Genomic DNA, 26331 nt, shown 5'->3' on the forward strand with positions numbered 1-26331 from the left:
TAACTAGGTCAACAACAGCTTTCAGGCCAAGGACTAGCAGTTAGCGGCATACTTAGGGTACGCCAAGACACTGCTCAGAAAATTCAAGTTCCACACCATCACACAGATCCCCAGGGAAAGGAACGCCAAGGCTGATTCACTGGCGAGACTAGCAACCGCCCAGCCACACTAGAGTCCAGCGGACACAAGGGTAGAGTGTCTGGACAAGCCAAGTATCACAAAAACCCTGGCGGAGATCTTCAACATTGAGGCCAATCCTAGCTGGATGGATGAAATTATTATGTACAAGCGCAACGGGACATTGCCAGAAGACAAGGTCAAAGCGCGACAACTCCAGCGGAGAGCAACCCGCTACAACATGCAGAGCGGCAAACTTTACCGCCAGGGATTCACTCACCCCAACCTCCGCTGTCTAACCCCAGAGGAGGGAAAGGTCGTGCTGGCAACAATACATGGCGGAGAATGAGGAAATCATTCAGGCGCCAGATCCTTGGCTAATCGCACAATGCGATAAGGCTACTTTTGGCCTACGCTTGGTGATGACGCCCGGTGGATATCAAAATCTTGTCACAAATGCCAACAATATGCTGATCTTCCACATGCCCCGGCGGAACCTCTGTCGGTTATCGTCGGTCCCTGGATTCACTCAACGTGGGGCCTAGACTTGATGGGAAAATTCCAAACCGCCAAAGGTCAGTTCAAATACATCATTGTCGCCATCGACTACAATAGCAAATGGATAGAGGCGGAGCCCCTGACGGCAATAACTACAGCCAAGGTAATTCACTTCCTCTGGAAGAACATCTACTGCTGCTACGGTGCCCCTCATGCAATCATCACAGACAACGGCACACAGTTCAACAATAAGGAACTCATCTCTTTCACTGGCAACCTGGGCACCAAGATGCGTTTCACATCAGTCGCTCACCCCCAAACCAACGGCCAGGTCGAAGCGGCAAACAAGATAATCAAGAAGCTGTTACAGAAGAAGCTCGATAAGGCCAAGGGTTTGTGGCCAGAAAAGCTCCCGGAAGTTCTATGGGCCATCAGAACAACCCCAACTTCGGCCACAGGCAAAACCCCCTTTTGTATGATGTTCGGAACTGAGGTTGTCCTACCTATCGAGGTAACCCAACCAACCGCTAGGGTCGAAGGCTACTGCCCCGAGACCAACAGCGACGGCATCAACCTCGACAGGGATCTCCTAGAGGAAAAACGAGACGCAACCCATTTGCGCAACCTCCAGAACAAGCGACGGGTATCGCGTTTCTACAACGCCAGGGTCAAGGCCCGCAACCTCCAACTGGGGGACTGGGTAATGAAGGAAGTCATACCACCACCAACAAAACTCCGCCCAACTTGGGAAGGTCCATACAAAATTGTAGAAGTCGTTAGCCCAGGCACCTTCTACTTAATGGACAAGGATGGCGTCACAACGATCCACCCTTGGAATACCGAACACCTTCGATATTACTACAAATAGTCATGCCGCTACCCAAGAGCATCTTGACTTAGCTAAATTTTTGTTCAATATTTAGCTAAGGGAAGCTACCCAACGGGTACGACCCCGCTTTTGTAAACGCTGTTCAGACAGCTATCAATGAAACGAGGAATTATTCAAACCATTGTTACCAAGTCTAGCACTAGGGGCAACTGGCAATGCCAGTCAGCGGACTACGTCCGCTACATTGTGCACTTGGACCAATTTTAATTCCTTTAATGTTTCATTCCTGGCCAAAAACAAAATTGTCAAAACTCTAGCGGAACAAACATCATAGAAAGAAAAACCAAATGCCGAAATTTCATTAACTTTACGCATGTTCATTACATCAGTTAAATACGCCTTAGCGGCTACAAAATGGGCACTTCTGTCTTCAGGGGTTTGCAAGGTTGGCTTAGCTGCCTTCGGCATTTCCACGTTCTGCGTCCGGCGGCGGTTGTTGGCGGCTTGTCTGGTCAGATCCGCGGGCTGTGGGACTGGGGGTCTCTATGGTACCATCCGCCCGGGTATGAGCCGCCAAAAACCCGGTACGGGATGCCTCTGACTGGGTAGGGGTCCGCTGGGAGTCATCCGCCAGACAAGCGCCACTTTCCCCGCTACCCGAGCGGGTACCATCAATCTAAGAGGGCCCATCACCCTTTACCGACGGAGCTTCCCTCGTTAGCGGCACTACAGGCATGGACGCCTTCGCCCAGTCAATGGCGCCCTTCTGCCTCAGCATTTCCACATTGGCCAGAGCACCGGCCTTCACTGCTTAGGTCAGCGCCTTCTTGTACTCCGCCGACTGCTTGTATGACTCAACAGCGGCGGCCGCAGCGCTGCTCCCCTCAGCCTCCAGGCGAGCGACTTCACCCTCTAGCCGCTTAACCTCGGCCTGTCTGGCGGCGGACTCCCGCTGAAGGATCTCAACCTTCTTATCCTTGGCGGCCACCCGATCCCGCAGCAGGGACATGTCTTGCTGCAACTTGGAGAACTGTTCGTTCCGCTCCAAGTGCCGCTCAATGGCAACGGCCAGCTTGCCACGGGCGTCTGCCGCATCACAGTCGGCCTTTGTCAAGCGTCGCTCGACAACAGCCAACTTTTCCTGGGCCTCTCCCAAGTCCCTCTGTAGGCCCGCCACCTCCTCCCTGAGCTCCCGCTCAACTAGGGGTTGTTTTGACGCCGCCTGGAACATCTCATGTATCCCAACGGCGATGTGCCCAAATGCTGTGTTGAAGGGCGATTCGTTAACAGCGGTCGACCGTACAATCCCCTCTAGGCCGCCAAACCCCAACCGCTCGCAGAGGTGATACAGGAACTCCCGTTCACCGTCATTCAGGAACTCGGCGTAAGCGGCAAATGAGTCCAGGCCGCTCGTACCCTTCGTTTTCGCCACATCAGCGGGAGCCTCGGGCGGAGCCTGCCTTGACTTCTTCCGCTGCTCGCGGGCCCCAGTTATCTCCACTTCCTCCTCTTCCCCGCCCGAGTCTGGTTGACGGCGTTTTCGCTGAAGCACCCGCGTGCTTCCAGCGACGGCAGGCCTCGAACCCCTGGTCGGCGGCTTCAACCCCACTATGGTGACACCCTCCGTTGGGCGCACTGCTCTCTCTTTCCGCGGCGCCACCTCGCTCACCACGCCGGTCCCCGCCTGAACAGCAGGCAGCCCGTCACCACCAAGATGAGAGTGGTGCGGCATTGGCAGCATCACGGGAACCTCGGACGGGCTCAGCGCCAGCGTCTCTGGGTCCAGCACTGTCTTCTGCGCCGCCAGACCAGAAGCGTACATGGCCTCCAAGAAGTTGTCGATCTCGGCACGGTCCATGGCTTTCGCGAAGGCATCACTGCTTGCTTTGTTCCCCAGCGGAGTTTCTAAAAAAAAAAAAACGACGGTCAGCATGGAACAATCTCTGTAAAGGTACGATACAGCGGAGAGTACTTACCAACTGCACGAGTCAGTTGTTGATCCACCAACAACTCCCAGCCTGTAAGGAGACGGAAGTCCAGCAAGTTGCGATTCCGCCAGCAACCTCTGATGAGTGCCACGTGGCACTCTTCCTCACGAGTCAGGTTGTACCGCAACCCCGCTGCACAAAAAGGTCATTATCAGTACAGAGTACAAGGCAGTGTAAAAAAAAAAAAAAAAACCCCGCCAGACATATTCTGCGGAGACCGACAAACAACCTCGGATAGGCTGAAACTCCGACTTAATCCTAAACGTCGGCTCCCCTTTGTTGGACCCCGCTTGGTACTCCCACCCCGTCGTGGCAACACAGAAGGTCCCCCGCCAATACGACATTGAGTCCCTCAGGTTCTCGATCAGCTTGGGCTCTCCTTGGCGACGACTAAGGTTTACTTGCCCTCTGCAACCCTGGCGCTTCACATACACCAATTCGTAGAAGTGTAGTATCTCCGCCACGGTCGGTCCTTCACAACCGGACAACCGCCACAACGAGTTCAACGCCAGCAGCAACCACCACATGTTGGGGCAGACCTGCCCAAAGGCAATGCCAAACTCGCACACCAAGATCTGAAGGTTTGGCACCAGCGGGAAGGTCACTCCCTCGCGGAATATAGCCTCGTGCACGGCAGCGTGGCCCGCTGGCAGGATCGAGGCCTTCTCCTCCACCGTCGGCGAACGCAGCTTCACCACGCCGGGCAACTGGAACACCCGCTTCAGCCGGTTGACGGCAACAGCAGTCATCCAACCTCCCGCCTCATCAATGGGGGTGTCGTCCTCGAACACCCACGCCGACTCGGTATCCTCTCCCGCTACACCTCCCCCCCCAGCGGAACCGCTCGCTGCACTATTGCTTTCTAAGCGCTCTTCGTGCATAGTGTGGGCAGCTGCAGCCTCCCCCACCCTACAACTCTCTGGACGCGGTGCACGACCCATAGCTACGTCCCACGGTATGGTCTGTAACGGCTCAACCTCTAGCGGTTCTGGCAGTGAGGTTCCTGCACGGGCAGACGGACGCAACGAGTCAATAAAATTTCTATCCGCCGCGCTGAACGACACTTCAGATCCGGAATCCTCACTGCTCGAAATTTCTATGACGTCGGCCATCCCAAAACCCTAAAACCCAAATCAGTTAGCTCACACAAGATCTAACCTATACCTATATCAGTTAGTACCCAAGAACATCAAGAACAGTTACCCAGAAAATACAAAACAAGAACAAGCACTCAAACCCATATTCGACCATCTAGCAAACCCCTAAAAGCCCCAACTCTGTCAAACACAGCAACCCATCCCCAAACCCACTCTCACACCCTCACAGCACGTCAACGAACAACAGATACCCAAAACCTAGAAACTCGCCATGACAGACATTCAATGAAACAGGGATACAGATCAGAGTACCAACCTCAACGATGGAGTCTCTGGTATGAGTTCGAGCACTTGTCTTCGAGGCCGGAAATCGTCGGTTTTTCCACGTATGGTGACTCAGCGATATCGCCTCGGCCTTCTTCTCCGATCTCAGACGCAGAAAGCTTGAAGACGACGAGTATAGTTCAAAGTTTAGAGCAAAGTGTCAAATATCGCTAACTTCCCCCCCCCCCTTTTATGTCAACGTCAAACAGTTCTAGGCCGTCCACTGAAAAACGACATCAAGTGTCAGCCGTACACGTGTCCCACGACTCCAATTACTCTCCAAATTAACCAAGGCGTCGCCTCAGTTACAAAATCCATCATTACTTAGCATTAATGGCGAGGAGACGGCTAGGCGGAGGAGACACGCCTCCGCACGCTAACCCTCTAGGGGTTCGCCACGTGTCAACCGCCATCAGATGAAGCGTCTAATGGAAGCTACCACTTTTGGGAAGAAGGCGCCAATCGTCCGCGGTATCCGCTGAGCGAAACCCCGCTAGCGGAACTTCTCACTTGTCACTTTTCAAGTGTCAAAGTCCGCTGAGCGAATCCCCGCTAGCGGAACTTCTCACTTGTCACTTTCCAAGTGTCAAAGTCCGCTGAGCGAAACCCCGCTAGCGGAACTTCCCCCTTGTCACTTTCCAAGTGTCGAAGTCCGCTAAGCGAAACCCCACTAGCGGAACTTCCCCCTTGTCATCTTCCAAGTGTCGAAGTCACCGCTGAGCGAAACCCTGCCAGTGGAACTTCTCACTTGTCACCTTCTGAGTGTCGAAGTCTCCTATGAGCGAATCCCCGCTAGCAGAACTTCCACTCGTCAACTTACAAGAGCCAGCCTCAGCTACACGCGACACTGCTGGCAGAGCCCCCTCCATCTTGCAAACCCCGTGCGTTGCTGAGAGCAACTCCGCTCAATAACTACCGCCAAACACGTCTACGCGATGCTGTTTCCTGCTACATCCAGCGGGGGGTATCCGCCAGAGGCGAATCCCGAGGCTACGCCTCACTCTGACAAGGACAGCCACGCGGCGTTACGGGACACGGGGACTTGTCAACAGTCTACGACGACCCTGATCAGGTACGTTGACCCCAGTCACTCGGGTACTAAGATTGGGCTCGCTACCCAACACCCTCTGCTCCACGCAGCTTCCCCTCAACAAACAATTTGCCGACCATCCGGAGGCCCGTCTTGGCTAGGGAGTGGGGGACTCCCTGGCGGGCCTAGCAGGGGCCCACCCGAAAGGGTATAAAGCGTTCGCTCAGTAAATCCATGGTTGACAACGCACTGACGCTAATTATGCTGTTGCAAGTCTAGCGGAAGTAACGCTTCACACCGCCGATCAACTCCCCAACCAAGATTGCCCTCCTTGACTGTGGACTTGGGGGACTTGTACCTACATGTGCCAGAACGAGCATAATTAGCTATAATGAGCCACGCTCATTGTATCGCCAGAGGTACCGACTCCCACCAAAGGGGTGACTTGCGAAGGCACGGCCAGGCGGGCTACCGCTCGAGCCCTGGATCGCCCCCAGATCACCGCTAACGCGCCGCCACTCGCCGCGTCAAGATAGCATCAGAAGCTCTAGACGCTGAGAATCGAAGCACATCAGTCTCACATCGGACACAAGAAGAAGATCAACCTTCTCCTCACCTATAAAAGGTTCTCTCCTCTCTCCTCATTAATTACGCATTTACTACTCATTTATTGTTATGCTGCCAACATGCATTGACTGACTTAGGCATCGGAGAAGTGAAGACCTCCCAACGCGGTCTCCCTCTGACGCTCTGTCTCTTGTGTTGCAGCAAGCGGAAGTCATATAATCCTAGGAGTAGCGGTCCGCCCACTGAACCCTCGTTAAACGAAGAGTCGGCTACCGCCGGACTTGAGCATTAACAAGGAGACTAAAAGAGTTTCTGATGTGACAGGTCTGAAGTGGCTGCGGGTTTAAATAAGAAATTTTGTGAGGGAAACGATACGACAGAAAGGCATTTTCGCAAGCGAAAGGACGCAACCTTCATTAATGATATCGTTTCAAGCAATCGACGTGTCGTTTTAGTCCCCTTCAATCAGTTACATCTTCGCGGGCCTGATTTCGAGGCCTGGGGGGCAATGTTTGAGCCCAAAAGTAATTTTGGCAAGATCATTTAGTGGATTTAGCACAGCGGGCCGATACCTGCAGCCCAAAAATAAGCCTACTTGGGTTTGGGTTACAGCTTCGCCCATTCCGTGATCCATAAGGAAAACGAAACCTTATTGGAATCTAGTAGAGATTGAATATGAAACTTCAATCAATAATCCTTCTATAGCAAGGAACAGTCCAAACCCTAGGTATAAATACCAGGTTTCAAGGACAAAGAAAAGACCGCTCTCAAATCAATCAATCCCAGCGATTACAAAGCCTCCCTGGAGCAAACCTTCAACCTCGTTGAAACCCGTTGACCGCGCGCCAGTCCTAGTCTCTCCAAGAGCCGATTGTCAGCATCACCAGATCAACCCGGTGACCGTACTTCCAGTCCTAGTCTCTCCAAGAGCCGACTGCCAATACCATTGCCACCGAGACTCTCTCAACCAGCGAAGCAAGGGTAACGCCCTTGCAATCCAGCGAAGCTAAAGTCACGCTTTAGCAAAACCCGTGCTTTCTCCAAACTTCCCAGTAATTGCTCTGCTCAGCCTACAACATTGAGTATCGATTCGGTGATGCGAAGAGATCACATCCAAAGTCCTTATCAGTAAGGCAAGAAGTCCTTTCTCGGAAGGCTAGAGAAGAACCTTGTGGCGAGGTTGGTGCTCTCCTCGTCCACAACACTTGAAGAAGAAGTCAGGTCAAGGGACTCCCCCGACGACTGCACCCCAAGGTGCTGGCACGCCCGCGCACAAGCTCTAAGGAGACAATTTGCACGCCAACTGGTTTTGGAGACAAACAGGAGTTTCATCAGTTTGTGGAACTGTTTTTGCTCTTCATCAGTTTGTGGAACAAAGATGCTTGTTTGTGGAACTGTTATTTAACTTTGTGCTTTTATAGTTTAAGCATTACCTATTTGATAATGAACTGTGCAAGTTTTAGTTTTTTGCAGAAAGTTCAGAACTATACAAGTTTGATAATGAACTGTACAAGTTTTAGTTTAGGGAGTTGGATAATGAATTGTACAAGTTTTAGTTTTCTGCAGAAAGTTGCAGAACTTGAGTAATTTGACCATCAGTTTTTAGTTTTCTGCTCAATTTGTTGTGTATGTATGGGAGTTTTGGTTAGCCACTTTTGAGTTTCAAAGTGTTCATATTCAGTAGCTTAACAAGGAGGCAATCACTTAAAACTGGAATTTTTGTTCTTCAAACCTGCTGCTTTGGTACACCAATTGACAAAGCTAAGTACTTTACTTAAAGAAGCTTGAGAACTTTGAATAACATGGCTCGTCATTTGCCAAGTTAAGATAAAAAAAATGAAATTCTCATATACTCTGCAGAATTTCTTCATACATAGAAACTTTTCATATTAAGTCACTCCAAATTGGAGTCCTGCACAACCTTTTCATACATAGGAACTTAACAATTTACTCCAAATAGGAGTCATGGCCAAAAGTAAAAGTTTTACACCTTCACCAAAACCCAACAGCCTTCAACAATAACATTAGCTCCAATTTGTTAACATCATCAACTCCACTCCCCTATCCTAACCAAGATGTGGTGCTCTAATTTTCATTCCTTCACGGGATCTTTCATTGTACAGATCAATGCGAGTCCTGCAACAACATGGCTTCTTGTACAAATTGTCATTGACAACATGAGCATGATAAACCTGATAACGGGAAGATGAGTAACATTAGCTTTATAGACTTCATGATTTTTAAATGCAAGACAACATTAGCTTCATAGCTTGAAGGTGAAGATGAATAACATTAGCTCCATAACTTACAAACCAATTTCAGCATTTTCTCTCTTAGTCTGACCAAAAGTTTCAAAATTGGTAAAATTACAACATCTGTACCAAATCCTTATAAATTTCCAATCTTTCCTCTACTTCACACCAATGATACCCTCCTACTCCAAATCAAAGCTTAGGGCGTACAAATGCATAATTTTTCCCACACTCTACCCATCAATCAACAATGAAACTCCCTCAAAACATACCAACTCAGATGATAAAATGCTTAATACAGATGGAAAATACTAACAATATGCAGAACAAACAAAAGGGTAATCATAACAGACCTGAGAAAACACATCAACAAAGTAGTCATCTTCAAATTCGATCTATTGCATCAGCAAAACAATTTAGAATTCATTCCTACAACCTCCAACAAAACACGCCCAAATCCAATAAATTGAAATACACCCAAATCAAACGAACAACATAACACAAGAAACGAAAACTTGGATCGCCACCTCCTAACAAGTCATTGACACAATAACTTATTCTTAAATTTTTCAAGACTAGATGGTGAGGGGAAGGAGGAAATTGGGCCAAGAGAGAGAGGGAGATGTGAGGAGTCGAGAGATCGTGTTCAATTCATCACGATTAGATGATGAGGGGAAGGAGGAAATTGGGCCAAGAGAGAGAGGGAGATGTGAGGAGTCGAGAGATCGTGTTCGATTCATCACAATTAGATGATGAGGGGAAGGAGGAAATTGGGCCAAGAGAGAGAGGGAGATGTGAGGAGTCGAGAGATCGGACTCGGCTTCAGTTCACGACTAGATGATGAGGGGGGTCCGATAAGGGGAAGGAGGAAATTGGGTGAAGAGAGAGAGGGAGATGCGAGGAGCTTCTTGTTCGATTCAGTGTTGACGTTAAAGAACTATTTGGAGATCGTTAGTGAAGTTATGGCTTTCTGTGTTGTAAGCATTATAGCCCTTAGATTGAATCAGTAACACGTGGCGAGCTGAGAGTGTTATCCAAGCAGATCCTAGCAAAATGAATTCTAGTAGAGAAGCTGAATCCATATTTGTTACGTAACGAAGAAGACTATTTCTTCTAGCCGACGGTGGTACACAGGTACTCACTACTAGCAAAATAACAACACACACGGATTTACTGTAGTTAAAAGCCACAGATATCCGTGTGAAATAGAAATACTGACAGAAATCCGTGTGAAATGAGCATAATGGGGCCCACAATATTTTATACAATAACAATATCAACGGAAATCCGTGTGAATAAACAACAGTCATAGATATCTGTGTAAAAACTAAAACATTTTCACACTGATATTTGTGTGAAAATCAATTCACACTGATTTCTGTACGTATTATAAATTTGTTTATTTCGAAATAATTAATTTTTTATGTTATGTGAATTACCGAGGGACGGATTTCCGTTACAATAAGTATTTGATACAGATATCTGTGTGAAAAGAACATAATTGACCCCCACAGTGATTTATACAATAACAATATCGACGGAAATCCGTGTGAATAAACAATAGTAACAGATGTCTGTGTAAATGATAAAATATTTTTACACGGATATCTGTGTGCAGATCAATTCACACTGATTTCTGTGTGAAAATCGGAAATTAGTTTATTTCGGGATCATTAATTTTGTTTGTTATGTGAATTACGAAGGGACAGATTTCCGTTATAATAAGTATTTGATACAGATTTATGTGCGAAATGAGTAATACACACGGATTTCCGTGTGAAAATGAGACTACACACAGAAATCCGTGTGAATAAACAACAATAACTAATGTCTGTGTAAAAACTAAAACCTTTTCACACGGATATCCGTGTGAATAGAACAATTAGCTACAAAATTCCGTGTGAAAAAGTATATATGTATATAAGGTTAACCACTTATTTGATATTGAAAGAACGGTAGATTGAGTTAATTTTTTTACACCATACCTATTAATACACTATAAATAGATGAGTAATGTCAAATTTATAATTTTTTATTTTTATTTTTTGGATTGCACAAAATTCTTATATGTCTACTAATGTGGTATAACTAGTTTATTAGTTATAATGAAAAGTATACCTTCCATAAGTAACAACGCGTAGGAAATAGACTTTATCAAAATCGACCGTAGGATGTTATCATGATTAGAATAAATGGTTGTGTTCAAAATTTCAGCTATTTTCGTCGTCGTTTGGGTTTCGATCTAGTAGGTCAACCCTAAACTTTAAATACTACATAAAACTAATATGCTCATAACCGCTCACTCGTAACTTATTTTTTTGATCTGTAAACTCTCATGCTCTCATGGGTAGAAGCTATATCAACTAATGTAAAAATTTCTGAAATTTTATCTCCTCAAGGGTCGGCTCCCCTTAGGGAAGTAGAACCGTTTAAAGGGTTGACCGGTTTTTGGTACAGACATCTGTGTGAAATGAGTAACACACACAGATATCTGTGTGAAATGTTAACACGGAAATCCGTGTGAAAAGAATCATTAGCTACAGAATTTCGTGTGAAAAACTATATTAGCTACAGAATTCCGTGTGAAGAACTCTATTAGCTACAGAATTCCGTTACAATAAGTTTTTAGTAAAGAAAAGTATACCTTCCATGAGCAACAATGTGGAGGAAATAGACTTTATCAAAATCGACCGTTGGATGTTGTCATGATTAGAATAAATAGTTATGGTCAAAATTTCTGCTATTTTTGTTATCGTTTAGGTCTCAATCTACTAGATCAACCATGAACACTAAATACCACATAAAACTAATATGCTCATAACCGCTCATTCGCAACTTATTTTTTTGATCTGTCAGCTCTCATACTCTCATGAATATGTGGTATACCAAATAATGTAAAAATTTTGAAAAGTTTATCTCCTCGTGGTTTTACTCCCCTTAGGCAAGTATAGGTGTATATAAGGTTAACCACTTTATTTGATATTGAAATAACGACGGATTGAGTTAATTTTTTTACACTATACCTATTAATACGCTATAAATATATGGGTAATGTCAAATTTATCAATTTTCAATTTTTATTTTTTGGATTGCACAAAATTCTTATATGTCTACTAATGTGGTATAACTAGTTTATTAGTTATAATGAAAAGTATACATTCCATAAGCAACAATGCATAGGAAATAGACTTTATCAAAATCGATCGTAGGATGTTATCATGATAAGAATAAATGGTTGTGTTCAAAATTTCAGCAATTTTCGTCGTCGTTTGGGTTTCGATCTAGTAGGTCAACCATAAACCTTAAATACTACATAAAACTAATATGCTCATAACCGATCGCTCGTAACTTATTTTTTTGATTTGTAAACTCTCATGCTCTCATGGGTAGAAGCTATATCAACTAATGTAAAATTTTCTGAAATTTTATCTCCTCAAGGATCGGCTCCCCTTAGGGAAGTAGACTCGTTTAAAGGGTTGACCGGTTTTTGGTACAGACATCTGTGTGAAATGAGTAACACACACGGATATCTGTGTGAAATGTTAACACGAAAATCCGTGTGAAAAGAACCATTAGCTACAGAATTCCGTGTGAAAAACTATATTAGCTACAGAATTCCGTTACAATAAGTTTTTAATACAGAATTCTATGTGAAATGAGCAACACACAAATATCTGTGTGAAATGTAGACACGGATATCTGTGTGAAAAGAAAAATTAGCTACTAAATTATGTGTGAAAAAATAGAATAGAGACAGAATTCAGTATAAACAATAATTAACATGACTAGTTATATATTACCAAGATATATATCAGTGGTAAATATATATGTATCTCACACGGATTTTCGTGGCAAATTTTTTCCCGCTCACTTTTTTGGAACAAATTCAATTTCCCTCCCCTAATAGTATTACACACGGATTTCCGTGGATTACTGAGGTACATACACACGGATAATAGTGGTAAAGATAAATGTATTTCACACGGATTTCCGTGGAAATTCCTCTTATAACCAGCAAATTGATCCAAATCTGAAGCTATTGAGTTATTGAAGTAAATTCACACAGATATCTGTAACAAATGTAAATGTATTTCACACGGATATTTGTGTGAAATATTATAAACACACAGATTTCCGTGCATCACTGCTGCTTAAAACCAGATTGGGTAAATTGAAAAGCCTCCTCCGAATCGAATTCTCCTCTGTCTCCCTCTCTCTCATCTCTTCCACCCACTGCCCCCTCCCCCACCCTCTTCTCCGCCTCCCCTCTCTCTGCTCCTCCACCCCCAGCTCCCCCTCTCTCTGTGAATTTTGAGAAATTGGAAGGTTTGTGTGTCTAGGTTTCAATGGCGTATTTCCAGAACGATGACCTCGAGTACTTCGTCAACGACTACTACGGCGACGTCATTGAGTTCAGGGGCGGATCCAGCCACAGGCTTGGTAGGGCTCAACTCCGCCGTCTCTGACTCTCTCCGTCCCCGCCTATCCGGTCTCCCGTCCCCGACCTCCAGGTATCTCTCTCTTCCAGTCTCCCTCTCCGTCTTCTTCTCCTCCTCTTCCTCTTCTTCTTCTTCTTCTCTTATTACCTTCTTCTTCTTAATCTGATTGAATCATGAATCACCCATTTTGTCCAATTCACTAATACTGTTATTGTGACTTGTTTGTGCAGAACGTTTTGGATCGAAGTTGACACCTGAGGAGCTCCTGGAGTTTGATTTTCCTCTCAATTTGTTTCAGTTCTAATATGAACTTATCTTGTATGTATATGTTAATTGAGTTTCAGTTCTAATCTGAGCCTCTGCAAATAATAGCTAGTCTCCCTCTGTATATATATAGGATCAATTGTTTGAACGTTTGGAAATGCACAAAATCCAATTGAGTTTCATTTTCATGAGGGTTGATAGGAGCATTTTAATGCGACGTTTTAACTGTTATTTCCCTATATTTTCTGCGTTATTTCCTTAATAAAACTCTATTTAGGAAAGTTTCCATTCTTCGAATGGGAAAGTTCCTAATTGTAGAAAGTTTCCGTTTTGTAGTTTCTATTTTCCATTTTTAGAAAGTTTCTATTTTAGTTTAAGAAAGTTTCCATTTCTTATTTTAGAAAGCTTCTATTTTCAGGTTTTTGGAATAAATAAGCTGAATTGAGTTCATAAATGGAACGAGAAGCTTCATGAAGATGACATGGCAAGGAGAGAATCAAGGAAGAGTTTTTTTAAAAAAAGGAAAATATATTTTCCTTGGGGATTAAATTTGCCATGCAATACTTAAGGAAAAACAAGGTGACAACGTGGGAATTAAGGTGATTGATTGAGAATTTCACGTGGAATAAATCAAAGGAGATTTTCTTGGGAGATTTTTATGGAAAGAAATATTGTTGGAGGAGTAAATTGGTGTGATTGCCAACATGAAAATCAGAAATAATCAAGGAGATGACGCAAAGAGAGATTCAAGGGAGATATTTATGGAAGGAAAATATGTGTGCACCAAGGAAAAGCTCAAAAGGCGTCCAGATTCATCCCTAAATTCCCTAAAGGATTCGTTGGCCGAAATTCATGAAGAAAATCAGAATAATTTCAAGGAAATTCAGCAATTAAATATTAGGGAGGTATTTTAGAGAATTATGATTGGTTGGAACACATCACAAGGCTTACTTGGCATTCTATGATTGGTTGGACCACATCACAAAGCTTACTTGGCGAATTTCTATTGGTGGAAGCTATGTGGAAATTTCTGATTGCTTTGTGAACCCTAACCGTGCTCCTATATATACCCACCTCTTTGACGTTGAGAAGGGTTCCTCTCCCCCATACAATTTACACTTTAGAAAAAAATCAGAAAATCTTCTTAGCATAGCTGTGAGTTTCTCCATCCTCTAGTCATCTCCACGAGTTCAAGCAAGGCCAAGGGAGAAGAAGCATAGCCGTGAGCATCCATCATCCATCTCCAACCTTGAAGCTTGCTTTCGAGATTCAAGAGACCACCACATCAATCGTTAATCACCATCTCCATCTCACGGTGTAATCCGATTCTCCTTTGTAACCTTTGCTTTGAATTTCATTGGTTATGAACTAGTTGACATATGTGTTTGAACAAATATTAATTTCTGGAATTTTTATGATTAATTGAGAATTTTCAGATTCATATTATTGTGATTCGAGAGTTGCTTGTGTGGGTTTGTTTAATTAAATTTGCGTTATAGATAACTTTTGTATTTTAATCTTATGTGGTTGCAAACACTTAGGGTTTCGATATAATTGGTGCTAGGTTTAAGAACATGAAATCGACTTTTCGTTTTGTGTAAACTTGAATCAAAGTAGTAAAGGTTTTGTATAAAGATCGAATTTAATTAAAGAGAATTGCAATTAGGTGGACTTTTCCATACTAAGTTGTACACTTGAGTTGATAGCCTTTCTCTATGTGTAATGCGTTAAACATGACATGATTGACTAGCTTTCTAGGGTTTGATTGCATGTTTGATAGGATTAATCTAGGTGCTTTCGCTTAGGTTAATTAGCATTGAAAAGTAAAAAATGGGAATTCATTTGCTTTCGAATGTTTCACATGATCAACTCCTTTCTCATGACTTAGATGAACAATATTAGGGTTTGAGTCAATTTTAATCATATGTTTCGATTTTGATCTTTGTTCTCTCATTCCATTCGTATTTTTATGTTTTTGCATTTTAATTGTTTTGTTAACTTAGTTTTATTTTCGAAAACCCAAAAACAAAATCCCCCTTTTTCGTGTACAATGTTTATAGTTGTGAATATCTTTGTGAATATTATACTTTGTTTTAATTTTAATTGTTTAATTGTTTGACAATGACACGTGTACCCTCAATCCCCGGAATAGAACGATCCCTATTTATTACGTACTACTAATGACATTTCAGGGTTAAATTATGCGCTTGCTCAAAGCGTATCAATTTTTGGCGCCGTTGCCGGGGATTGAAAAATCACTTGTTTTTGTTTATAATTATTGTATATAAATTGTTGAAACTTAGTTTAAAATTAACTTGGTTGTTTTTTTATATTGTTGAACACGAGTTTTTAATTGTAAGTTGTAAATTGAATGGAATAGGTGAAGTCTCTTTTGTTAATATTGGCCTTAACCCCTTATTGGTGCCTAGTTCAGGTCCCTTAAGGTTGAGGGCAGCCTTTATTAACACTTGTTGAACTGTCTTCACACTTAGGACCTTTTTCATCTTAGTAAGTATAGCCTATGTGGAATGGTGTCTAGAAAGGGGACAACGTTCATGACGGGTTTTTGAATCCAGAAGTGCTTACAAATGGGCCTAAACCACTATGTGGGAGTAGCTCATGCCAAAATGGATTTTTCCTCTCGTGTTCGTCCTCCCCCACCTGGCCATTTCAGTAAGGTTGCCCAAAGGATGTAAGAGGGACTTTGTGTCTAGACGACTATACTTGGGCCGCATGTCCAACTTGATTTACCGCTTGGAATTAGATTTGATATCAATAATATTTATGACAAAAGAAAATGTAACAAAATGTTGTGATACACTAAGGTAAAAAAAAAACACTTGTGTAAATATTTTTCGTGCTTTTCTTTTTTTACTCACTTGTATACCTAACTTGTGTCGTATGTACAATGTACTTGTTAATTATACTTGTATTTTGTAATTCATAGTTACTTGTTTATATATTTTCTAAATATTTGTTAATTATAGTTACTAACTTTTTAATTTCTATTCCGTCTGGCTGAAAGACGTTAAACTCAAGCGCTGCTTGGGAGGCAACCCAATTCAGAAGCAGCTGTGAATGAGTCTTCAAACGCAGATTTGCTTTCTCTTTCCCTATTTCTTTTTATATTTTTAATTTTTCTTCTTTGTTTTGTTTTAGGATTTGTTTTCGTGAATGTCTTCTATCTATGCTTAATTGTTTCATTGCATGCTTATGATTGATTACATTGAGGACAATGCAATATTTAAGTGTGGGGGAAGGGATTTATACTTTCGTTTTTTTATTTTGAGTCATATATATTGGAAAATACAAAAAAATCAAAAAATGTCAAAAAAAAAAAAATTTCGTTGCTTTTATTTATTGAGTCTTAGTCCTTTGTTTTTATTTTTGAGTCTTAGGATGCCCTTTCAACTGTCTAGGATGAGCTTATATCTCCGAAATTATGGCTAAAAGAGGATCACAATGTTGAGATGATTTTAACATGGTATTCTTTGGTTAATTGAGATATATGAAAAATGTGTGCATGAGTAGTGGATATGGATTTCGTAACCTTGGTACAGAATATGAGCATGTTAAGATGAGTTTTGATTCATAAAAGCCCATGTGAGATATTGAGCCCATGTCCTTTTTCTTGGAGTGATAAATGAAAAATATATTCTTATTTTCTTAGCGATGTTTTGATGATCTCATTATTCTTTCATTTGATTGATTACTTGCCATAGATTAAGTTTGATGGACTAGAGAATGCTAGAATTCACTCTTGTACATGTTGAGACGTTTGTCAATATATGACCCTGATTCTGGAAATGATAGAGGCACCCTAGGAATTACCACCATTGCCAAATAATCATGTGTCCCCTTTTGTGCCCGTCGTGGGACTCCCCTAGTTTAACCCTTTTGAGCCTACATTAAGCTTTTTCTTTCATTACCCTTAAAATCCTTAACCCTAAACCTTAGTATAGCTACACTCCTACCCTTTGTTCTAAAAACTTAGTGGAGCTATCTTTTGGGACATTACTTAAGGATTTGGCATTGAGAATGAAGATTGAGAAGAGGTGAATGTTCAAGTGTGGGGGTAGACTTGTCCATACAGAGAAAAATATGTGAAAGCCGTGAAAAAAAGAAGAAAAAGGAAAATGTGTACGGCTAGAAAAGAAAAAGAAAAATATATCTATGGATTTTAGTCCCCCATACTTGGTGAGTTTGGAGATTGTTTTGAATTGAAGGCCCACTAATGAAAAATTTGGCCTTTGTCCAATTCACCAGAGTTCAAAGGAAGTTTAGAGTGAAGTTAGGGCCCAAAATGAAGACATCTGGCCTCTTTACATTACCTCTATGGGATGGGACGTTTTGATATATCTTGGTGGATTTCTAGAAGTCTCTACATCAGCATGAGCTCTGCTAGGTTTTTAGGGCACTTTGTTAAATCCTTACCTTTCATTTCTTAAAACCTTGAGCCTTAGCCCCATTACAACCTCTGATAAGACCTTCTTGATCCTTAAGATGGGACAGCCTTTGATCTGTGGAGATGAATTATAAGAGTTGAACCTATGGCTTGGGTCCATCAGTGCAAGTAGTTGATATCCTTCATGAGATCTTTTGAAAAAAAAAAAATTATATTCACAAAGTGCTTTTCATTTCTTATATATGTGAGCTATTTGATTGCCTCAAAATATTTTCTCCCACATATAATTGAGTGATTATAAGCTTTTAAGCATTGCCTTGAATTCTGAGAGAAGAAAGAGTGGATATACCTTGTGAGGATATGAATCATACTTGTTTGAAGCATGCTTAACAGAAACCATCACCATTGTTCCAACCAAGTCCTACTTGTGTATATGTAAATTATGTGTTTCAATATGTAAATTATGTGTTTCAATTAACTCTCGAATGCTTAAACATTGATTCTTGGTGGAGTGCTAATCTTGGTGTTGTGAAAGTAAGAGATTGTTGAGACAAAAAGTTGAAGGGCAATAGAGTCATTGTTTGTGTAGAGTCTTTAAATTTTCGTTGAGTCTTAGTTGAGTCTTTTTGTGATTTTGCTAAGGGACTAGCAAAAGCTAAGTGTGGGGGAATTTGATAGGAGCATTTTAATGCGACATTTTAACTGTTATTTCCCTATATTTTCTGTGTTATTTCCTTAATAAAACTCTGTTTAGGAAAGTTTCCATTCTTCGAATGGGAAAGTTCCTAATTGTAGAAAGTTTCCGTTTTGTAGTTTCTATTTTCCATTTTTAGAAAGTTTCCATTTTAGTTTAAGAAAGTTTCCATTTCTTATTTTAGAAAGCTTCTATTTTCAGGTTTTTGGAATAAATAAGCTGAATTGAGTTCATAAATGGAACGAGAAGCTTCATGAAGATGACATGGCAAGGAGAGAATCAAGGAAGAGTTGTTTTAAAAAAAGGAAAATATATTTTCCTTGGGGATTAAATTTGCCATGTAATACTTAAGGAAAAACAAGGTGACAACGTGGGAATTAAGGTGATTGATTGAGAATTTCACGTGGAATAAATCAAAGGAGATTTTCTTGGGAGATTTTTATGGAAAGAAATATTGTTGGAGGAGTAAATTGGTGTGATTGCCAACATGAAAATCAGAAATAATCAAGGAGATGACGCAAAGAGAGATTCAAGGGAGATATTTATGGAAGGAAAATATGTGTGCACCAAGGAAAAGCTCAAAAGGCGTCCAGATTCATCCCTAAATTCCCTAAAGGAATGTTGGCCGAAATTCATGAAGAAAATCAGAATAATTTCAAGGAAATTCAGCAATTAAATATTAGGGAGGTATTTTAGAGAATTATGATTGGTTGGAACACATCACAAGGCTTACTTGGCATTCTATGATTGGTTGGACCACATCACAAAGCTTACTTGGCGAATTCCTATTGGTGGAAGCTATGTGGAAATTTCTGATTGCTTTGTGAACCCTAGCCGTGCTCCTATATATACCCACCTCTTTGACGTTGAGAAGGGTTCCTCTCCCCCATACAATTTACACTTTAGAAAAAAATCAGAAAATCTTCTTAGCATAGCTGTGAGTTTCTCCATCCTCTAGTCATCTCCACGAGTTCAAGCAAGGCCAAGGGAGAAGAAGCATAGCCGTGAGCATCCATCATCCATCTCCAACCTTGAAGCTTGCTTTCGAGATTCAAGAGACCACCACATCAATCGTTCATCACCATCTCCATCTCACGGTGTAATCCGATTCTCCTTTGTAACCTTTGCTTTGAATTTCGTTGGTTATGAACTAGTTGACATATGTGTTTGAACAAATATTAATTTCTGGAATTTTTATGATTAATTGAGAATTTTCAGATTCATATTATTGTGATTCGAGAGTTGCGTATGTGGGTTTGTTTAATTAAATTTGCGTTATAGATAACTTTTGTATTTTAATCTTATGTGGTTGCAAACACTTAGGGTTTCGATATAATTGGTGCTAGGTTTAAGAACATGAAATCGACTTTTCGTTTTGTGTAAACTTGAATCAAAGTAGTAAAGGTTTTGTATAAAGATCGAATTTAATTAAAGAGAATTGCAATTAGGTGGACTTTTCCATACTAAGTTGTACACTTGAGTTGATAGCCTTTCTCTATGTGTAATGCGTTAAACATGACATGATTGACTAGCTTTCTAGGGTTTGATTGCATGTTTGATAGGATTAATCTAGGTGCTTTCGCTTAGGTTAATTAGCATTGAAAAGTAAAAAATGGGAATTCATTTGCTTTCGAATGTTTCACATGATCAACTCCTTTCTCATGACTTAGATGAACAATATTAGGGTTTGAGTCAATTTTAATCATATGTTTCGATTTTGATCTTTGTTCTCTCATTCCATTCGTATTTTTATGTTTTTGCATTTTAATTGTTTTGTTAACTTAGTTTTATTTTCGAAAACCCAAAAACAAAATCCCCCCTTTTTCGTGTACAATGTTTATAGTTGTGAATATCTTTGTGAATATTATACTTTGTTTTAATTTTAATTGTTTAATTGTTTGACAATGACACGTGTACCCTCAATCCCCGGAATAGAACGATCCCTATTTATTACGTACTACTAATGACATTTCAGGGTTAAATTATGCGCTTGCTCAAAGCGTATCAAGGGTCAGATCTTGCTGGCCACTTTTTCACACTTTCAGTAAAGTTGGATGATAGGAGGATTATAGGAATTTTAAACGTTGGTTGATATTATGTAACTATAGATGAGTTTGTTTTTGTGATATTGTAGAGGTAGAAGTGTCCTGCTTTTACTTGTTATCTCATATGTCTCGGTAACTTATAAAGTTCATGTTTGAATGCAGGAAAAAGTTCATGACCTTCCTGGTGATGATTTTGGAGTCTATTAAGGGGTAGATACAGGTTGTTATCTTGTGCTTGTGTTTCCTTTCGATTTATCTGCCCTTTGAAAATTGCCAAATTTTTCCACCAACCAATTGGGGCTTTATGTTTCCTATTCCATTTTGTTGTATGATTCATTGTAATGCATAGATTATGTGTTATGAAAGAAAATGGATGATTGCCTGGAACACGACAAGAGCTATAAAATAGTGTTTGTTTGCACTTACTTTTATTTGCCAAAAGCTGGTATATGGATATGAAAGTATGTCATTCGCACTCGGTTTTTCCATTTATGTGGCATTGCCCAATTGTCTTCCTGTACTACCTCTGTATGAGTTTCAATGCCATCTATTGCCTTTATTTTACTTAAATTTGTTTTCTTCTCATGCTACTTTCCGAGGCATACGCTCTCTTATTACTGATGATTCCTTCCTAATTCTTGAAGGTGTATTGTGCAGGCAGTGCCTCTTCAGTTCTTGCATGCTCTACTGGCTTATCTTGGTGATTCTGTTAGTTATGAAAGTGCATCATCCGGTCTCATTACGAAAATGCGATGACCTCCTCCGACCTCCTCCTCCTCTAGTGAAAACAGTGTGAGAACGAAATTGTTAATGCCCGATTCTCTCATTACGAGTTTGCCTTACTATATTAGTTAGTGCCTTCATAGTTGGTTAACGTTTTGACTTGAAAACAGTGAAGTGACAATGATTTATTCAAAACTCTCAGACGCATGTATGGAACTTTTGTTTAGTTTTGGTTGCCTGAGATTACTTCTAATTCATCTTTAATTTGACTGTATGCTAGTGTTGGCATTACTTGAGTAAAGAGTGATTGTTGCCTTCATTCTCAAATCATGGTCGAATTGTCAACTCTATGAACTGTAGCATACCCTTTAATAGCTATTAAATAGCTTCTGATACTTCTTTAGTATGATGAGTCCTTGATCTTTGTTCTGATTTTCTTTTTTCAAGTCTCTTGTGAACCGTGGTATTCTTTTTTAAGTAATGGGCTTTTTGTTGTCAAGCAAGGATTTGATAAGTGACAGTCATCAAATGCAGAAGTACTTCTCCTTTCACTGCCTTAACTCGTGGCACTGTGAGGAAATGGCCAACCTCTTTAAGCAGATGTGCTACCTGGTGCACAAAGTTTCAGAGATGATTCCTTTAGAACAGAGTAGGAGCTTTGGGCAATAATCTCTTCAAATGTACAATTGGGATGGATGAAAAGGCCTAACCTTGATCGGATTTTGGGGTTAAACTGTGAAATATGTAGTTTTGATTTTCTTTCTTTATGTAATTTTGTGTGAATTGTGGAGTTTCATATATTTGTGCATTTGTGAAATGTAAAGAATATCTTGTTATGAATGTAAAGTTTTAATATTTTCGATTGAGTTGTGGATTTGTTCATTTTATTGTAAATATTTGTGGTATATTTATTGCAGAATTTTTTTTTTTTTAATATGCTGTTACTTTTACACACAGAAATCAGTGAGAGTTAGGGTATAAGAATTTCACACGGAAATCCGTGGCAATAGTTATAAGTTTTGACACAGAAATCAGTGTGAGTTATATCCCGCACAGTAATCCGTGTGAAATACAGTTTACACATTTGCCACAGAATAGTTGTTCACACGGATTGCGTTCCATTCCGGTAATTTAGATTTATGGAATTATAGTGGGGCCCACGTTAGTATTTCACACGGACAACATAATCCGTGTGAGATAAGCATTACCCCCCCTCCAAACCGCACGGTAACACCAATCTGTGCGTGTACTGTGTGTAAAGGCTATCACACACTGATGTTCGTGTGTAAAAGTCTTATTACCCACAGATTAAAATCCGTGGGTAATTGTTGTTTTGCTAGTAGTGACTATTGCTTGACATTGGGTAGTCAGCTCTATGCCTAAAGATGATGCGACTCCAATTCTTGAAGTTTCCGGGACCAACTACTAGTGATTCTAACTCTCCTCATAGAAGACAAGTCAATTACTCTTAACGCATCCAAGTTGGGTTGGAATGCAGTTGCTACTTGCTAGCAACCATATAGGACTTGGTGGAGTTCCAATCACTGAGTTCGGACTTCATCACTTATAATTGTTGATGGACTAATGAATGATGATGTACGAGAAGTCAGTAATCATCATCATCGTAGACATCCCAAGGCTCCATTGTTCTTAGTTGGAACAAGCATAGGTAATTAGTTACACTCATTCCTCTTGACAATTTTCCATTTCACTCCAGTTTCATCATATAATTTGTTTTTTTCTCTATATTGACAGTTGTTGATTCTTTTTATATGGTAAGGAGAGCTCTGACATTTCTGTTCTTATGTTTGAAATTTTGATATTTAACATTTCTTCTAAATGTCCAAATATAATTTCTTTGTGGCATTGTTGACTTTTGATATTCGATCTTATTTGACTTTACATCTCACTGATCGTGAATATTTAAGGGATATTTCACTTTCCTTATACCTATGAAATATATGTAAATACCATCTCAACAACGATTGTAAAATCCAACTTTCTTTTTTTAGCATTTCTCAAATTAATAAAAAAAAAATACCCATATTAATATCAAACAAAAAAATTAGTATTGTCACAATCACAAATGATAAAGGAAACTTTTACACTAGGTCGTCATGCATAGATTTTGATACTGAAGAAGAGTTGGTCTTCTCAATAATTTAATTTTTGATACAAAAATTATGAACCACTCATTTATTGATCTATCAAGTGCCACAAATAATATCGAGAGGAAAAAAACAAAAGAGGTCGATATTAAATTGACGGACATAGGAATCCAAAGAGACCATGTCCCACTCGCATCGTGTAGCCTTTGCAGCACCCAACCGACTAACCGAGTCTGATGACTGGGAAGTCCCTCTGACCAAAATGCAGGTATTTGACCACGTGTTAAATGCATTTTGTTTAATCAGACCATACGAAAACCCAGTTCGTGAAGACAGCTATATCACCATATGTATATATATAGTAACCGCACATTCTGGAATTTGAAATTCCCGCACACACGGAGAGCACAGCGCAGTAGAGAAACCAAGAACAAGAAGATGGACCGGTTTATTTTGGAGGCATTGGAGGGTGATTCCTTATGGTATGAAAATCCTCCAGTACTGAATCCAAGCGCCTTTGTGCCTTACACTGAAGCTCCTGAGTCAGGCAAGCCTACTAATTCTGGGTCTAATTCCATGAACATGAACAAGAGGATGGTGCGGTTCTTGAGGAAGAGTTATCCACCTTCGACGGCTAGGATCGAAATCGGAGAGAAGGAGCACGGCAAGGACAAGGGTTTTCGCCACATGATCAATGAGCGAATGAGGAGGGAGAAGCAGAAGCAGAGCTATTTTGCCTTGCATTCTTTGCTGCCTAATGGAACCAAGGTATGTAAGCAATTGCATTAGAAAATGAAAGAGGTTTAATTACGACAGGAAATTCAATTTTTTTTTGGGTTGATTTCTTTCGCAGAGTGATAAGAATTGGATTGTGCAAATGGCGACCAGGAACATTCAGCAGCTGGAGAGGCAAAAGGAGGAGCTGAGAAAGTGGAACATGGAGCTCGAATCGATTTTGGGCAAGAAGAGATCAGTGACGTGGAGAAGGATTAGATTGAGGGTAGCCAATCCTACTTCAGGAGTTGATTCTATGCTGGAGGTTCTTAAGTGCTTGAAAAGTTTGGGATTAAAGACCAGAAATATTCAATCATTTTTCTCTCCGTATGAGTTTTCTGCAGAAGTGGAAATTGAATCTAAGGTCTCATCTCTTTCTCCCTCCACACACATACGCACAAGCATAACCCATTTATATAGTAGCTTAATTCACACTTTCTGTATTTGTTTTTTTCTTGGTTCTTGTTCTTTGTAGTGCATGCTAGAACAAAATGGAGGAGTCATATTTAGGAACAGATGACGTGAACTCGAAAATCAGAATTTCCGTACAATAAAAATCCTAAGACCAGTTAATTGTTGTGCCCTCTAACTAAATATATATATATATATATATATATATATATATATATATAGACACACACATATACATATTTTATCTAGATCGGAGCGGAGCTCCGCTTTGAAATTAACATGTGAAGTTCAAGTTTTCGGTCACTTTTCGATCGCATATCCACATCTCGACCGTTCAGTTTTTAGGTACTACTGTATAGATCCTCTCTGCAAATTTTCAGCCAAATTGATGATCGTTAAGGTATCTAACTCGCTTAAACCAATGGACAGATTGAATCTGTCAACCTGAACCGTATTAGCTTTAAAGCAGTTATCAATGCCTTAACGATTATCAATTTGGTTGAAAATTTGCATAGATGATCTATACACTAGTAACTAAAAACTGAACGGTCGAGATGTGGATATACGACTTAAAAGTGACCCAAGCTCGAACTTCACACGTTAATTTCAAAGCGGAGCTCCACTCTGTATAGAATCTGTATGTGTGTGTGTGTATATTCTTTAAGTTTCAGTTTCTTACATTTCTCCTCATATGAGCAGATCCATTCTTAATTTCATCAATTATCGGGGGTTTAACTTTATTTGTCTTTCTCATGAGTTAGATCTCAATATGATTGAGAATTCAACAAAAACAAATGAACAAACAGTTCAAGGGAGGATTAGGTCAAGATCGACTAGTAGTCGCAACCAAAAAATTTGAATATATCACCCTAAATCAAATGAATAAAACCAAAATCCCAAAATTTTCAAATGGTACGGACTTCCTTATTTAATTTGGGATGGACCATATTTATGTCTTGGCCAAGAATGACAACTAAAGAATGGTGTCTGCATGGATTAGATGTATACTAAGAGAACAAGTCTTAATCCCAATTGAATATACTTAAAACAAAAAAACGCTAGGTCCTTCACTAGCTTTCTTGTAAAGAATACTAAAAGTCTCTTTCAATGTTGACAGATCGGAGCCACAGTGCTAGAAGCCGCGATGCAAGAAACACTATATGAAGTTGAGAGGAAACTTCTTTCTTCAGTTCCAGGAAGGTAAAGGAGAAGAGGGCTATTGTGCTAGTCTGCTAGACAGCTTCTTTGGCACCACGTTGAAAAATGTATAAAGGTCGAACGAGCATATCTGTCCTTTGGAAAATAAATGGGTCAAATTGTTTCTCCTAGGTTGACGATTTTCAACTATATTAATGCCACGAATTTGACTTGACTAGTATCTACGGGGTGTATTGTATATGAAATTAGTGGAAGTTTTAAAGAAATTTATGGAATTTAAAAGTCTGGGTGTATTCAATATAGACTTTTAACAGTCCATGAAAGTCTTGAGGTATTCAATTATGATTTTTAAAGACTTCATAAATTCCACCAAAATCTAGGGGTATTCAATTAGTACTTTTAAAAATGAATAAAAGTACAGAGGTATTCAAAATATCATTCATACTTATGAAATTAGAAAATCATGGATAATCATAGACTTTGTAGTGTTAACTATACATACCAAACTCCAATAATTTTCCAGCCTCCAAACCAAAGATTTCAAAAAGTCTATCAAAGTTTCCTCTTCCAAAAAAAAAAAAAAAAAGTCTATCAAAGTTCTTCTCTCT

At 40.6% G+C, this 26331-nt stretch overlaps 1 protein-coding gene across 1 annotated transcript; it reads left to right on the forward strand.

Annotated features, from left to right (window-relative positions):
- The first annotated feature begins 23745 nt into the window (after nucleotides 1–23745).
- LOC112197976 (transcription factor bHLH92) lies at nucleotides 23746–25937 on the forward strand. Its single transcript, XM_024338960.2, has 3 exons — nucleotides 23746–24148; nucleotides 24234–24518; nucleotides 25683–25937. Exons 1-3 carry the CDS (start codon nucleotides 23819–23821, stop codon nucleotides 25767–25769), a joined length of 702 nt encoding a protein of 233 aa, XP_024194728.1. The 5' UTR covers nucleotides 23746–23818; the 3' UTR covers nucleotides 25770–25937.
- The last annotated feature ends 394 nt before the right edge of the window (nucleotides 25938–26331 follow it).

This window comes from Rosa chinensis, chromosome 4, assembly GCF_002994745.2.
Source record: "Rosa chinensis cultivar Old Blush chromosome 4, RchiOBHm-V2, whole genome shotgun sequence".
In the NCBI taxonomy this organism is placed as follows: domain Eukaryota; kingdom Viridiplantae; phylum Streptophyta; class Magnoliopsida; order Rosales; family Rosaceae; genus Rosa; species Rosa chinensis.